Here is a 13,443-nt window from a genome sequence, read left to right on the forward strand (position 1 = left end):
CCATAAGAGCAGCTCTCTTCTTCCCTCCACCCCCAGCCTGTAGTGTGAACTGTTCTGGAAATGACTCTGAGTGCAGTGCACATGGGCTATTTAGTGTGTGAGGGAAATGTGGTGTTCTCAGGTTCTAATCTATGCTGAGATCTAAATGAGATTTTGTGAGGATGCCCAGGTCTTGTCAGACAACCGAACTGTGCTAGTGACACTCCTCGGGAAGGAAGCCTCCTTTTACCTTTCCAGATATGCTCTGGGATGTCAGAGGTGAACTGCCTGCCACATGTTGTGGGATGGCTGTTCACGGTAATGCTGCAATGAGCAACAGGAGTGCTAAGAGAAGGAATTGAAGAAGAAGAACTCTGCACTGCAGGTAAATCTTGTCACCCTCCCCAGCTCTCTACACAGCCACAAAACAACCCACATCCAGGTGAACCAGTGCAGTTCCACCACACAGGGAATGGAAGCAGGATTCAGGGAGACCATGCACACTCACACACATAGGAGCACAATTGTAGGGGGGGATCCTAGCACACTGATACCTGGGGGATGCTGAGGGAGTATTGAGGGGCGGAGCCAATGCATCCATGAATACACAGCTCCATCATCCTCTCTTTGCAGAGGATAGTAAACAGAAGGAGCAGAGGGCTACTGTAGCCCTAGACTGCAGTAACAACTACAGTGGTGAGAGGATCACATCACCAACAGAGCTCTGCAGCGCACCGCCCATCTATTCAAGGGGTGTACTGGGAGGAATAAATGCTTAACTTAGGGCTTGTGAGATCTACAGTTACTTTGCCATTAAGGAGGGGGAAAATATCTTAAGAGTTTCTAGGCTGAGCTAAATTCTCCCTCATCTCTATTCTGCCCACCCTTTTGGCTACAGCTTCAAAATGCCTGGTAACATGAAATGTCAGTTTTGCTGTCAGGTGACTCCTCAGACTAGTCTGTTTAGATGTTATTGGGATGTTTGGGAACTCTAGAACTCCACCTAGAATACTGTACTCAGCTGTCCCACCTCAGCACCACACAGGTGTAGACAAATTTGAAGGACGTCACAACAAAAGCAACAAAAATGATCAATCAGTTGAAATGATGAATTTGAGGAAAAAAGTATAAGGATTAAATCTGTGTAGCTCTGCAATGCAAGGTTTTGGAAAGGTGCAAATACCAACAGGGGGGAATGGTTGGGAGGGGCGGGGGGAGAAGAGAGAGAGAGAACAAAGGCATCAAATCAAGAAAAGGAAAAAGGTACTGTGGTAGGGTGTGAGAATAATACTCCAAAGGCAGGAGTGGCAATTCCATTCAGCTTTAGATCTCAAAGTAATTCTAAAAGATGGGTACATATAATTATCATCATATATACAGAGAGAGAAACTGAGATGCTGAGAGTTTAAGGATTCTGTCCAAGGTCGCCCTGCAAGTCTATGGCAGAGCTGGGAATAAAGCCAAGGTTTTTAGATTCCCAAATCCATATCTTACCCACTGGTAAGCTTTCTCTGGAAGAACCACATTGGAATGCTCCCAGGAATGATTTGAAGTAAATTGGAATGAATAGAAAATATGACCAGGGGGGCCAAAATTTTCTAAAGTGACAAGCAATTTTGGGTCCCTTGATTTTTGGGTTCCCAACTTGAGACATCTTCAAGGGATCAGATTTGCAGAAAGTGGATGCTTAGCAGTTTCTGAAAATCGGGCCTTTTCAAGCTGTCTCTAGTCAGGCATGTAAAAATTGAGTTATCCAAAATCACTAGTCATTTTTGAAAATGAAGGCCAAAAGATATTCCTGAGGTGTGGACTGGGACTCTTCACAGGTAGTTTAATCTGAGAAATTACTCATACTCCAGTCTAATGCTCAATTACTTTAGTTCCAAAATCAGCTACAAGTATTTTGCCTTGTATCTGTGGGAATGTTTTAGAGATGGAGGCTTATTAAAATAGTCTGCCTGGACAACCCCTCATCTACCCCATCCCCCAGACAGGACTTACCTCCAGTTATGCCACACACCAAGGAACTACGATATACTCACATCATTCCTGGAAGTCCTGCATCTAAAAGGGGAATCCTTGAAGTGAAACCACCATGTTAGCAAAGCAGCATTAGCCAGTGCTGTGATACCACTCCCAGGTGAAGTGTTTGATATACTTCCATGGAGGATGTAATTCAACAGAATGAACCACACCAGTGACAGTAAGTTGGGGGTCATTGCACTTGGTCCGTTCAACTTCAGAACATTTTGTATAATTAGAAATAGGTATTAAGTGTATAAGTAGTACCCAAATGTGATAAAAGCCACAGAGAAGGGGAGAACTATGGACCAGATCCTCAGCAGGCTCCATCACAGTCAGTGGAGCTATGCTAATTTATAGCAACTGTGGATCTGGCCCCATATGTTTGTTATTCTCTACATAGAACTCAGGGAGAGAGGTAGCTGAAAGGTATCTATATAGTTCACCCCAGAAATCAGGCTTTCCAAAACTCTGTTTTCAGTACTGATGCAACTGAGGGTTACTCTGTATACCTGGTCCCACAGAATCTGTATCACTTTGTCTTCATTTTCAATGCAGGAAACGTAGATCACACAAACAAGCTATGTAACTAAAGATATTTGTGCCCAACATGCAAAACTTTCTAAGATCCTCTGTAATGTTAATAGTATTTGAGATTAAACAAGTCAGGCCACACCAGCAAAGACTTTTAACCATGATCTTACTCGGAAAACTTTCTCCACTCTTGTGATACTTTTCCCAAAGATGGTTCCTAGTTGATCTCCAATTCCAGCCAGCAAGAAGCCAAAGAGTGGAATCCCAAAGATGGCATACAAAATGCAGAAAATTTTGCCTCCTTCAGTGCTTGGGGCGATGTTCCCATACCCTGGAGAGAAAAATCATCATCATAACTTCAAATTCAGACCTGGCCTCTTGTGCAGGTGCCTATATGCCACACCCAGTCTGCAGATGGTTTGAGCAAGAAGAGGAAGGTTCCTTATATGCTCTCCACCACATTATGCCCATTGAACAGAAGTCAGTCAATGCAGCCTTTTTAGTGGTGCCCACTGGAAACTAGCATTATTCACATGTAACCCTCAGTTACTACTATTTCTCTCTGAACTCATCTTCCTAATTAAAGCTGTTTGAGTAACTGGGCTACTTTTACTCAGCATGGCAGCTGCACAATAAGCTACAGGAAACCTTTAGATTAGAGCCCTAGCCTCTCTCTTCCATGCTGCTGCTGCAGCATTTGAACTCTGTCAATTGCGTCCTGATGGGAGGATGACTCACCTGAATATTCTCATTCCCAGTTTTCAGCTCTGAATTACATAGGCCCTTTACTGCAGATTATACGAATTGCCATTTCCAGTCCTTGCTGCTGTGCTAACATGAGGCTTCAAGGACTCCTTTTATTCACTCTTTTCAATTTAATAATAAAAAAGCCTAAGTTTTATTTTTCATGATTTTTAATGGGCTCTCACAAGCAGCTCTTTGAGAATTCCCTCTGGAGATTATTTACATTTAAATAGCATTGTTAACGTGGTAATAAAGACTCCTATATGTCTTCATGTTGCCCATTGTTAAGGTAACTCACAGAGCTGCCTCAGAGCACAAACGCTAATTAACACATAATTACCTGTTCTCTGTTCAGTCTGAACATCTTTGGGCAAGTTTGGTTTGGGCTTCAGTTCTGGTTCCAAACCTCAGAACTCCATCCAAGTGTCTGAGATTCTTGCATAGACATAAAGTTTTCATTGTCAGTGTAGGAGTCCTTGGGGATACAGTTTTCTACAGGGAGCAACTCTTATCAACTGCTGTAAAGTGCAGGAAGCCCCTTGCCCAAAGGTTTCCACAATCTTACTACAGCCAGAGTGCAAGGGGGCTGTGGAAGGCTAGTCCTGGCAGAAATATTGGACTATCTAGAGAGGAGTGCCAGGAAAGCATAGGGAAGGACTTGTCCCCTTAGCCCATGGAAGGTGCCAGGAGCGTTGGGTGTGCAGAGGAGAACATGCTGTGACATTTCTAAAAATGTAGCCAGGGCTGACAGTGGGTGCATTCCCCTTAGGGGAGGAAAAACAATAATGCCTCTGTGCAAACAAGTGAAACACCTACAGTCACTGCAGTTTGCACAGACACCTCCTTTTCCCCAATTGTCCATGAGTCTCTATATAGTGCTCTAAGACTTCAGTAAAAAGAAGAACAGGAGTACTTGTGGCACCTTAGAGACTAACAAATTTATTAGAGCATAAGCTTTCGTGGACTACAGCCCACTTCTTCGGATGCATATAGAATGGAACATATAATGAGGAGATATATGTTCCATTCTATATGCATCCGAAGAAGTGGGCTGTAGTCCACGAAAGCTTATGCTCTAATAAATTTGTTAGTCTCTAAGGTGCCACAAGTACTCCTGTTCTTCTTTTTGCGGATACAGACTAACACGGCTGTTACTCTGAAATAAGACTTCAGTGTCCATTATGTCTCTATTTGGGAAGCATGGTTATCATTAAAGAGAGGAAACAAGAATTATAATTGTAACACCCGCACCATTACAGTTAAGATTATTTTGGGGTCTCCATTAAAACCCTTTCATTATAGTGGTTCGTTGCTTGACTACTCCGAAAATTAGCACTCACCTACAAATGAATTATTTAAAGATATAAAGAAAAAAAATTAGATTAGATTCAACATTCTAACTGATAAATCCTAGTGCTGATTTTCATAACCAAGACCCTAATTGATGCAATCGACAGAGCCTGATTCAGGAAAGTATCCCTCTTCAGGAAGATTACTTAAGTACATGCTTGACTTTAAGCATGTACTTAAATCCTACTGAAGTCAGAGCCTAAATATATGTTTAAATACTTTTCTAAATCAGGGCTATGGAATGTAATATGCTATTTGTGAAGTTCCCAAATATTTTTTCATATAAAAATGAATCCATATGAATAACACCTCAGTCACTGAGAAATATAAGCTACTGGTAAAGGCAAAGATCATCAATTGAGTGTCCTCAGAAGTAGTAGTATAGAGAGAGCTGACGAAAGTCATTAGAGGGGTAAAGATTTCATTCATAAATAGATTGAAAAGATTGGGGCTATTTAGGAGGATACAAGTAAGAGGGAACCTGACAGATTAATACAAATATTAGTGGCATAGAAAAGGTAAATTTGGCGCTCCTACTTAGCCTTTCACATAATTCAGGAACAAGACGACATTCAGTGATATTTAAAAACAACAATTTAAAATCTGGTAAAAAAGTTATTTTTTCCACAATGCATAATTAACTTGACGAACTCATTGCCACCAGGTATCATTGAGGCCAAAAGCTTAGATTTTAAGAAGGATTAGACATTTATATGGACACCAAGTATAGCCCCGGTTATAATAGCTATTTTGAAAAATTTATGAAGGATATAAACCCTCATGCTTCAGGGCCTACGACAGCCACTGACTGATGTGGTTAGGAAGAAATTACCCTTGTAGGAAAGTTATTCCATTAGTGACCACTGCAGGGTTTCTTGCAGCTGCATGTGAAGTATCTGGCTCTTGTGCTTGACCTCAGAGACAGAATTGGCTTACATAGCCATGGCCAGTTAGGCGGCCACCTGTACTAGTAGTAACAGGGTTACAGAACTGTAAAAATTTCTGTACTACTTGCTTTCTGGTTCAGTCTTGCTTTCTTGGCCTCATTATATAAGTAATTCCTGAAGTGCACCCCACAGCTTAGTGTCAGATACACCACATAATGATACAGTCAAGCACCCCCAAAAGTGCAGTTCTGCTGCTTTGCCTGTCTCTGAGATCTAATGAAACTTATTTTGTTCTCCACTTCTCAATGTCACCATCTCCCTTAAAATATAAATATACCTATGGTTGTGATGACTGTTCCAGCAAAGAAAAAGGCACTTCCAAGGTCCCAGTGACTGCTGTTGTTAGAAGAGTTTCCTATGGGACTGACTCCTGCGTTATCTGCATCAATGGCATGCTGCAAGGAAAGAGATAACAAGTCAGCCTGCAAAGTGCCTTCTCAAATATGGTACAGGAACCCCAGCTCCACACACCAGTGGGGAAATGTGGATCTGAATTCTGTAATTGATGCTGTAAGTACAGTAGCATCCTCCATACAAATTGAATCCCTAAAGAATTCTACAGAGTTCTTCCCCTTTGATAATTATTGAAAAGTGAAGAGGCACAGATAAGTGAGGAAAGATGCAATGAGGCTTGAAATCAAATGGAGAATTGATACAGCAGAGAGATGCAGAAATGCTGTTCCAGAGGCAGAAGCTGCAGAGGAAAAGGCTCTAATGGTGGACGGGGATGAGATGGATGCTAAATGCGACAGTGAAGGTGGTAAATAGAAATAATGCTCATTGAGTCAACTGAATCTAGTCAGTCAAGGGTTTAATTATCAGGCAATTAAATAAATTACATTAAGTTGTTAATATCAGATACCAAATAAAATACAGAATACCTAATTTGAAACAAACAAAAAAGGACTCCTTAATAAAAATATATTGAAACAAATCTGTGACCACCTAGAACTTCCCAATTGCCACTATAATGCACACCATGGACCCTTGCATCTGAAGAAGTGAGGTTCTTACCCACGAAAGCTTATGCTCCCAGTACTTCTGTTAGTCTCAAAGGTGCCACAGGACCCTCTGTTGCTTTTTTCATGGACCCTTGGGATTTCACAGTACTAGTAACAGTAGATCCTCCTGTCCTAATAGCACAGGTACCTGCCATCTGGTATAATGATCCCATTCTGTAGATGGCAGTGTTGCATATAAACACTAGCAGTATGGAGCTTTTCATGCATGGTCATTGGATCGTTCTTCATGCCATGCCAATAAAAAGCGTGCAAGTGGCCTGGCTGTAGGACTGGGATTGGATTACAACTGCAGTGGAAGTTAACACAGAAACCCCCTTCAGATTACTGTAGTCTCTGCATATTTATATATCAGTACAATGATGTGACTTCATGTAGGCTGAGGGGATACTCACAACTCTAGAGGACATTTAGCATCTGGGGGTTACTGAAGTGTGAAGTCTGCCCATGTAGCAGGCAAATACCTGGTACATTTAAACTATAACTCCAGTACTGAACAAATTCAGTGACACCACCCAACTGTAACCTTCCTTCCTTCCCTGCCCCTTCTGTACCTTCTCTGACCCCACCTCTGCCCCACTGGCACCTCTGTTGGCAGACCCCACCTCTGCCCCTTGGCAGTCTCCCCCATTCTCTTTTTGGAACATTTGTTCCATCTCTGAAGAGATGGCCAGTATCCACGACTCCTTCATCTCTCACGTTCTCAAGTGCCTGGGACACACAGTAACCTATATCCCCCCACTCTGTCATGGTCTGTGCTTTCACACCATGATCTCTGCTTCTCAAACCCTTGTTACCATGAATCATCCCCAACTGAATCATAGTGAGGGGGTCAAGCTTTTCCTTTCCTCCTCCTGCCACTTTCAACTCCTCCTCTTATCTCTTCCCATTTGTTCTCATTGGAGCCCATTTAGACTCTATTCTCCTTTCCCACTCCATGTTGCTGTTATGGACTCTCACTATGACTCCCTCCAATCTCTTTCCCCTCTGATTTGCATCTCCCTCTTAATATAATCTATAATGGATAAAGCATGAGCTGGCCCAGACTGTGGACTTTCAGCAGGAAGCAGTTCAAATCTTTGCAACCAAGAAGGCACGGAAAGCACCACTTTGATTATTCAAACACATAAAAATGCCAGTGTTTACTATGCAGACAAGAAAAGTTACATTTGCTGTTCAGGAGTTTGAAAGTTGAGTGTTACTTAAAATTTTTGAACAAGGCATTTTAAGTTGTTAGTTCTCCTTTATTGGGGTAGGTAGCAGAGCAGTACCATGAGAGGAGTAGAACAGGAAGAAGGCAGAATTGAGATCTTTCAAAGTTTTGGCCCAAGCGAGGGGGCATGGAGGCATCATTTGAGCTCCCCGCCTCAAGTGCCAAAATGTTGTGGGCCAGCTCTGGCCCCTCACTAAGGCGGCTCTGTCAGCAACCCCTTCCCATTTAAGCTAGGGATTCTAGCTCAAATGCCTCAATGGATCTCAATTGCTGTAGTGTCCCACAAGGAAAGAGTGGGTCCCCAAAGTACCCAGAATCCAAGCCATTTAAGTCTTTAAACTCCATTTGAAACATTTACCACTTTTTGTAACCATTTTCTACCTCTAAAGAAAGTACTCATACAGTAAAAAGGTTTCTCTTAATTTCTTATAGACTTGAAAAAAGGTCCCATGTTGGCAAAATAATGGTATCAGTCTTCAATGGCTTTTCATTTGAAAATAGGCCCATTCAGAGTGGTAGGTGGCTTAGAAGTTCAGATTTTCCAATGTTCTTTTTTTCCAATGGAAATATTCCATGTGATCAAAACCTTTGCTCAAAAGCCAAATTAGAGGGGGAGGAAAATGCCTGCAACAAAGCTGAAAATATTTACACAATTTTACAGAAAAACATTCACCATTTATTCACAGATCTAAACTTGGCTCCAGGTCCTTGTGGAATTATGCTTTTTACTCCTGGCCTATAAGGCACCAGTACAAAGCACTTCTCCAAAATCAGAAGAGACATTTCAAGACAAGGACTAAGGCATTTCAGGACTAAGATATTTAGCACAGCTGTGTCTTTACAGAAATTCAGATATACAACAGAAAAAGCTGCACAACTGATGTGGTGGTGATGGATGACCTCACTCAGCAACCTGGCTTATATTACAACTATATGGGAATACCCTTCCAGCCAGTGTAACTGAAATAGCTTTTTTCTCACATGGTCTATGAATTTTAAGAGTGGTGATGGATATTAGATAGGATTCACTGTCAAGTATTCAGAGCACATGGCTAGACATTAGGAGAACTTGGTGCAGTTGTTTGCTTGGGATACTAATTTAACCTATCTATACTTCAGTTTCCTCACCTGCAAAAGAATAAGTAAAGTCCATTTATTCATGTCTAAATCCTGGTGACCTCTGAAAATTCTTCTGAAGCCTTTTTGATCCATCACTAACTTTACAGCTGACCTCCCACTGATATGCTGCACACCTCCTATTCATCACTTCACTGGTCATCCCCTACTATGATGATCCACCACTATTCGTTCCATGACAGCTTTGAGAAAGTTATTTCCACCTCTATGCCTGATCATGTGACCAAAGTACTTAAGTTTGTGTCTGTTGATTTCCAAGAGCAGAGTCCACGTCTCTCCAATAATATTTCTAACCTAAGTGTTCATCGTCTTTCCCATCCAGAAGATGTGCTGCTGGGGAACTCTTGCATATCTCAAAGGCTTCACATTTCGTCTTCCCAGCAGCATTCATTTCCCAGAATTCACATCCCTAAGTCACTATGGAAAAAGAAGCAGCTTTTCACCAGTCGAACTTTCATACATTTCCAGCTGTCACCGTTTTCCCATACTTTCGTAAGGGAGGCCATGGCTGGCTAAGCCATCCCTAGTCTTCTTCAGATTTCTTTGGAACAGCTTCTTTGGTTGGATATGTATGATCCCAGATAAATACATTCATATACCTCCTCTACAGCTTGACCATTGATTGTGATGTCTACTTTCATCCTGTTTTTATTGATTGTATCAATGTACATGCATTTTGTTTTGCCACATTCAGGGATAGTCCATATCCTCACTGTTTTTACAGACTCCAACATTCACTGCATTGCATCAATGGTTATAGCAAAGAGCGTCACAGCCTCAGCAAATCTGAGGCCAGTTAAGAAGTGTCCACCAAAGGAAATGCCAGCTCCATTCACTTTATAAAAACCTTCCAAGGCTTGCCATGTGATAAATTCTGCATACGTGTTGAAAAGACCTAGGCACAAAGCACAGCCTTGTCCCACACCTGGCCCAACCACTCACTGTCACCTGCTGCTGTTCACAATGTACTCTGTTGTTAACAGTAGAGAATTTTGATGAGTTCTATTAAATGTTTAGCATCGCCACATCTGCTAGTATCCCCTAGAGATGGTCATGTCTGAGGGATCAGATGATTTGAAGTAGTCAATGAAACATAATTAATGGGGAGATTATACTCTACATTTTTCAGTGATATGACAGATTGTCATTGCCCATAATAGGCTGCTCTGACCTAGTGGTCAGAGACAGGGGCGGAGTCAGGGTCACTGTCAGAAGTCACATCAAAGGTGAAAGCCAGAGTGAAGCCAAATCAGGGGTCAGTGCCAGTGTCAGAGTCAGTAGACATGCCAAGGATTACGCCACAATCACAGTCAGAAGTAATGCCAAGGGTTAAACCACAGTCAGTCTCTAGAATTAGGATTAGGAAGTAGGAACCAAGAACAAGGAGCAATACAGGAGCAAAGAGCAGAAACCAGGCAAGGAGGCAGGAATTTGGTCTCAGGGGTCTAGTCAGCAGCAGACCTAGCAACTAGTTTCTCAGGCAAACAGTGGGACAAAAACAGGAAGCTTTGTGCATGGTGGTATCCAATCAGAAGCCTGCTGCTAGTCACCTGACCCTGCTGAGTCAACAGGTGTACCCTCTGGCAGTGAGGTATCAGCTACAGTTCCCTCATCTGGCCTTGCTGTGAGGTAAAGCAGAGGGGAAGGCTCTTGTTTGGCCACCCCCTGGGTCTGGATTCAAGACTCATAGTGCCTGACACAGATAGTCATGATTAAATCATGTCCCTCTCTGAAACCAGCTGGTGGTGGTAGATCTGCTTCTATAATTCACTTCATGACACCCTGAATTATGTAGAGCAATACTTTACTCATGTATGATATCAAGGAGATGGTCTGAAGGTATGGTACTCTGTTATATCCGTGTTCTTTGATAAGGGCAGAAAGATTTCCTTCATCTAGTTGTCTGGCCAATTTCTAGTCATCCATACGTCATCGCAATTTTTTCCACATGAGATCAATACCACAGTCATCAACCACTTTTAGCAGTTCTGCTGGTACGTTAAATATCCTAGTTCTTTCCCTGGTTTCATTTTCATAATAGCACACACCACATCCCCTCGCAGGCTGCATACTCACTTTTCTATCATCCTGTATTGTAAGTGGCTCTGATGAGGCATACAGATTGGTACAGATTGCCCTCTATTTATACCCTGTTCATCATTGTTCCAGGGGTGTCTTACAGAATTACCTGGGCCCACTATGCAGTCTAATCATTATTGATATTTGGTTTTCTTTTCCTGTTATTATGTGGGAAAGCTCTGGGGAGATTTATTTATAGACGTTTCTGTGACACTCATCGCTAGAGTATTGCTGTGCCACACCAACATTTGATCTAGGCTACAAACATTTGTACACATGTTTGTGCACACTAGTCTATAAATATGTTAGCTGCCTTCATATAATTGGCAATCAATTTGAGATTTAAAAAAGTCTAATGAATACAAGCCCATAGGCAGCAGCACAGCTGGGAGGTGGTGCTATGAACTGCTGATTTGAAGGCAAGGGATAAGTAGACTAGGATGTCAAGAGGACTGGTTCTGGGTTCCTTGGAGGGAAGTGCTATTATTTGGCTCAGCTAGTGTTCTAGCTCCTTTTGCTTCTTCAAAAGAGTCCAAAGCCAAGAAAAAATGTTTTCCTTATCAACAGAGGACAAATACAACACACAAACCCTCTTCAGCATTTAGAGGGTTATTCAGTGGAAGCAGCCCAAATGTATCCAAGGGCAGAAATTTGGGGGGGGGGGGGGAGAAAGTCAAAAATATCACTCTTCCACTTTTTTCCTTCCTTTCCAGTTCTATTAAATCCCTTCCAAGGATTGTGTTTAACTTTATAGTCACTGCCTCCCTCACCATCATTCTCCTCCAAATGGATTCCTATCATCAAGCAGACAAAAGGATGTTCCTGCTGCATTTGTTTCTCTATTATAATGACTTCTCATTAGGAAGATAATAACTCTTCTTTAGACTCTTCCTCTCCTTGTTTTTTTTCCCCTTCAGTGATTGTTAAGGGATGCTTGCTGTAGATTCACTTTTATTCCCAGTCTTACAATAATGTTCTGAAGACTCATTAAGTTGCCAACAATTTTTTTAGACAAACTATTTGTTTGCCAGTTCTACCTTAACCAACCCAACAAAATAAGAAACAGGATGTGCATAGAATCATCAAAGCCAACTCATGACCTTATAATTGTAACTCTTGTCCTTCACTTACCTACCTGCTCCCTTTATTTTTGTATTCTCTTGTCCTAGTATGTTTCTATTTAAATGTTAAGTTCTTAGGGATGAGGACCTGGTCTTTGCCCATAAAGCATCCAACACACATTGGACACTACATAAACAAATGATATGTAGAAGATTAATACACTGTTTTAACTTAGTCTACAATGATTTCCTCTTGCATTCCTACATTTCCTATATAAATTCTCTCTTTGAATTCCACATCCTTAATTGTCAGTTCAGCTTCTGGAGCTATGGCCACATTAATTACCATGCTCTAATTTTTGCCTGAAAAACAATTTCTCAGCTTCAATTCAATGATTGCTTTTCATGGGCCAAATCAAGAATGCATCCAAATAATAGTAATAGTGCTGTCTACGGACCTAATGATGACTGCATGCTTTATACAGCAGAGATAACCTCATGCCTCATAGCTTCTGGTAGGATGTGACATTGACAATTTTATTAGGGAGCAAGAGAATCATATCAACTGACAAGGACCAAATATGCAGTGGGATTAAGCCTCAGACATTAGCATCAGAAGAGTCTTGCTAAATTGTAAACCACGTCATACATCCCAAGTGAATTGATGCTTGGAGTCTCTGAACAAAGCAGTGGAATTTTGCACTGTTATTTCATTAAATAAATAGATAATAAAGACAATATAATTGTCTTGTGAAGCTTTAGCCCAGTACAAAAATACACTTAAATAGAACAAGAATCCCAGCATAGATTACTCATAGACTAAGGTCAGAAGGGGCCATCATGATCATCTAGTCTGACCTCCTGCACAATGCAGGCCACAGAACCTCACCCATCCATTCCTGAAATAGACCCTTAACCTGTGGCTGAGTTACTGAAGTCCTCAAATCACAGTTTAAAGACTTCAAGTTTCAGAGAATTCACCATTTACACTAGTTTATAGCTGCAAGTGACCCAGGCCCCATGCTGCAGAGGAAGGCGAAAAACCCCAGGGTGTCTGCCAATCTGACTCTGAAGAAAATTCCTTCCTGACCCTAAATATAGTGATCACTTAGACCCTGAGCATGTTGGCAAGACCCACCAGGCAGATACCAGGGAAAGAATTCTCTGTAGTAACAGAGCCCTCCCCATCTAGTGTCCTGTCTCCAGTCATTGGAGATTTTTGCTACTGGCAGTCGCCGATGGGCCACATGCCATTGTAGACAGTCCCTTCATACTATCCCCTCCATAAACTTATCGAGCTCAGTCTTGAAGCCAGTTAGGGTTTTTGCCCCCCACTGCTCCCCTTGGAAGGCTGTTCC

The 13,443-nt window shown here is 41.8% G+C and overlaps 1 protein-coding gene across 1 annotated transcript in view; it reads right to left on the reverse strand.

The window, feature by feature from the left end:
- The window catches only part of KCNK10 (potassium two pore domain channel subfamily K member 10), a 96,670-nt gene that overhangs the window by 30,167 nt on the left and 53,060 nt on the right, over nt 1-13,443 (reverse strand). The window contains exons 3-4 of the mRNA XM_054027705.1: nt 5,854-5,971; nt 2,706-2,866 (exon numbers count right to left, since the gene is read on the reverse strand). Of these exons, the coding sequence (XP_053883680.1) occupies nt 2,706-2,866; nt 5,854-5,971 (279 nt within the window). The remainder of the gene's footprint in view (nt 1-2,705; nt 2,867-5,853; nt 5,972-13,443) is intronic.

Source organism: Malaclemys terrapin, chromosome 4, assembly GCF_027887155.1.
Source record: "Malaclemys terrapin pileata isolate rMalTer1 chromosome 4, rMalTer1.hap1, whole genome shotgun sequence".
Classification (NCBI taxonomy): domain Eukaryota; kingdom Metazoa; phylum Chordata; order Testudines; family Emydidae; genus Malaclemys; species Malaclemys terrapin.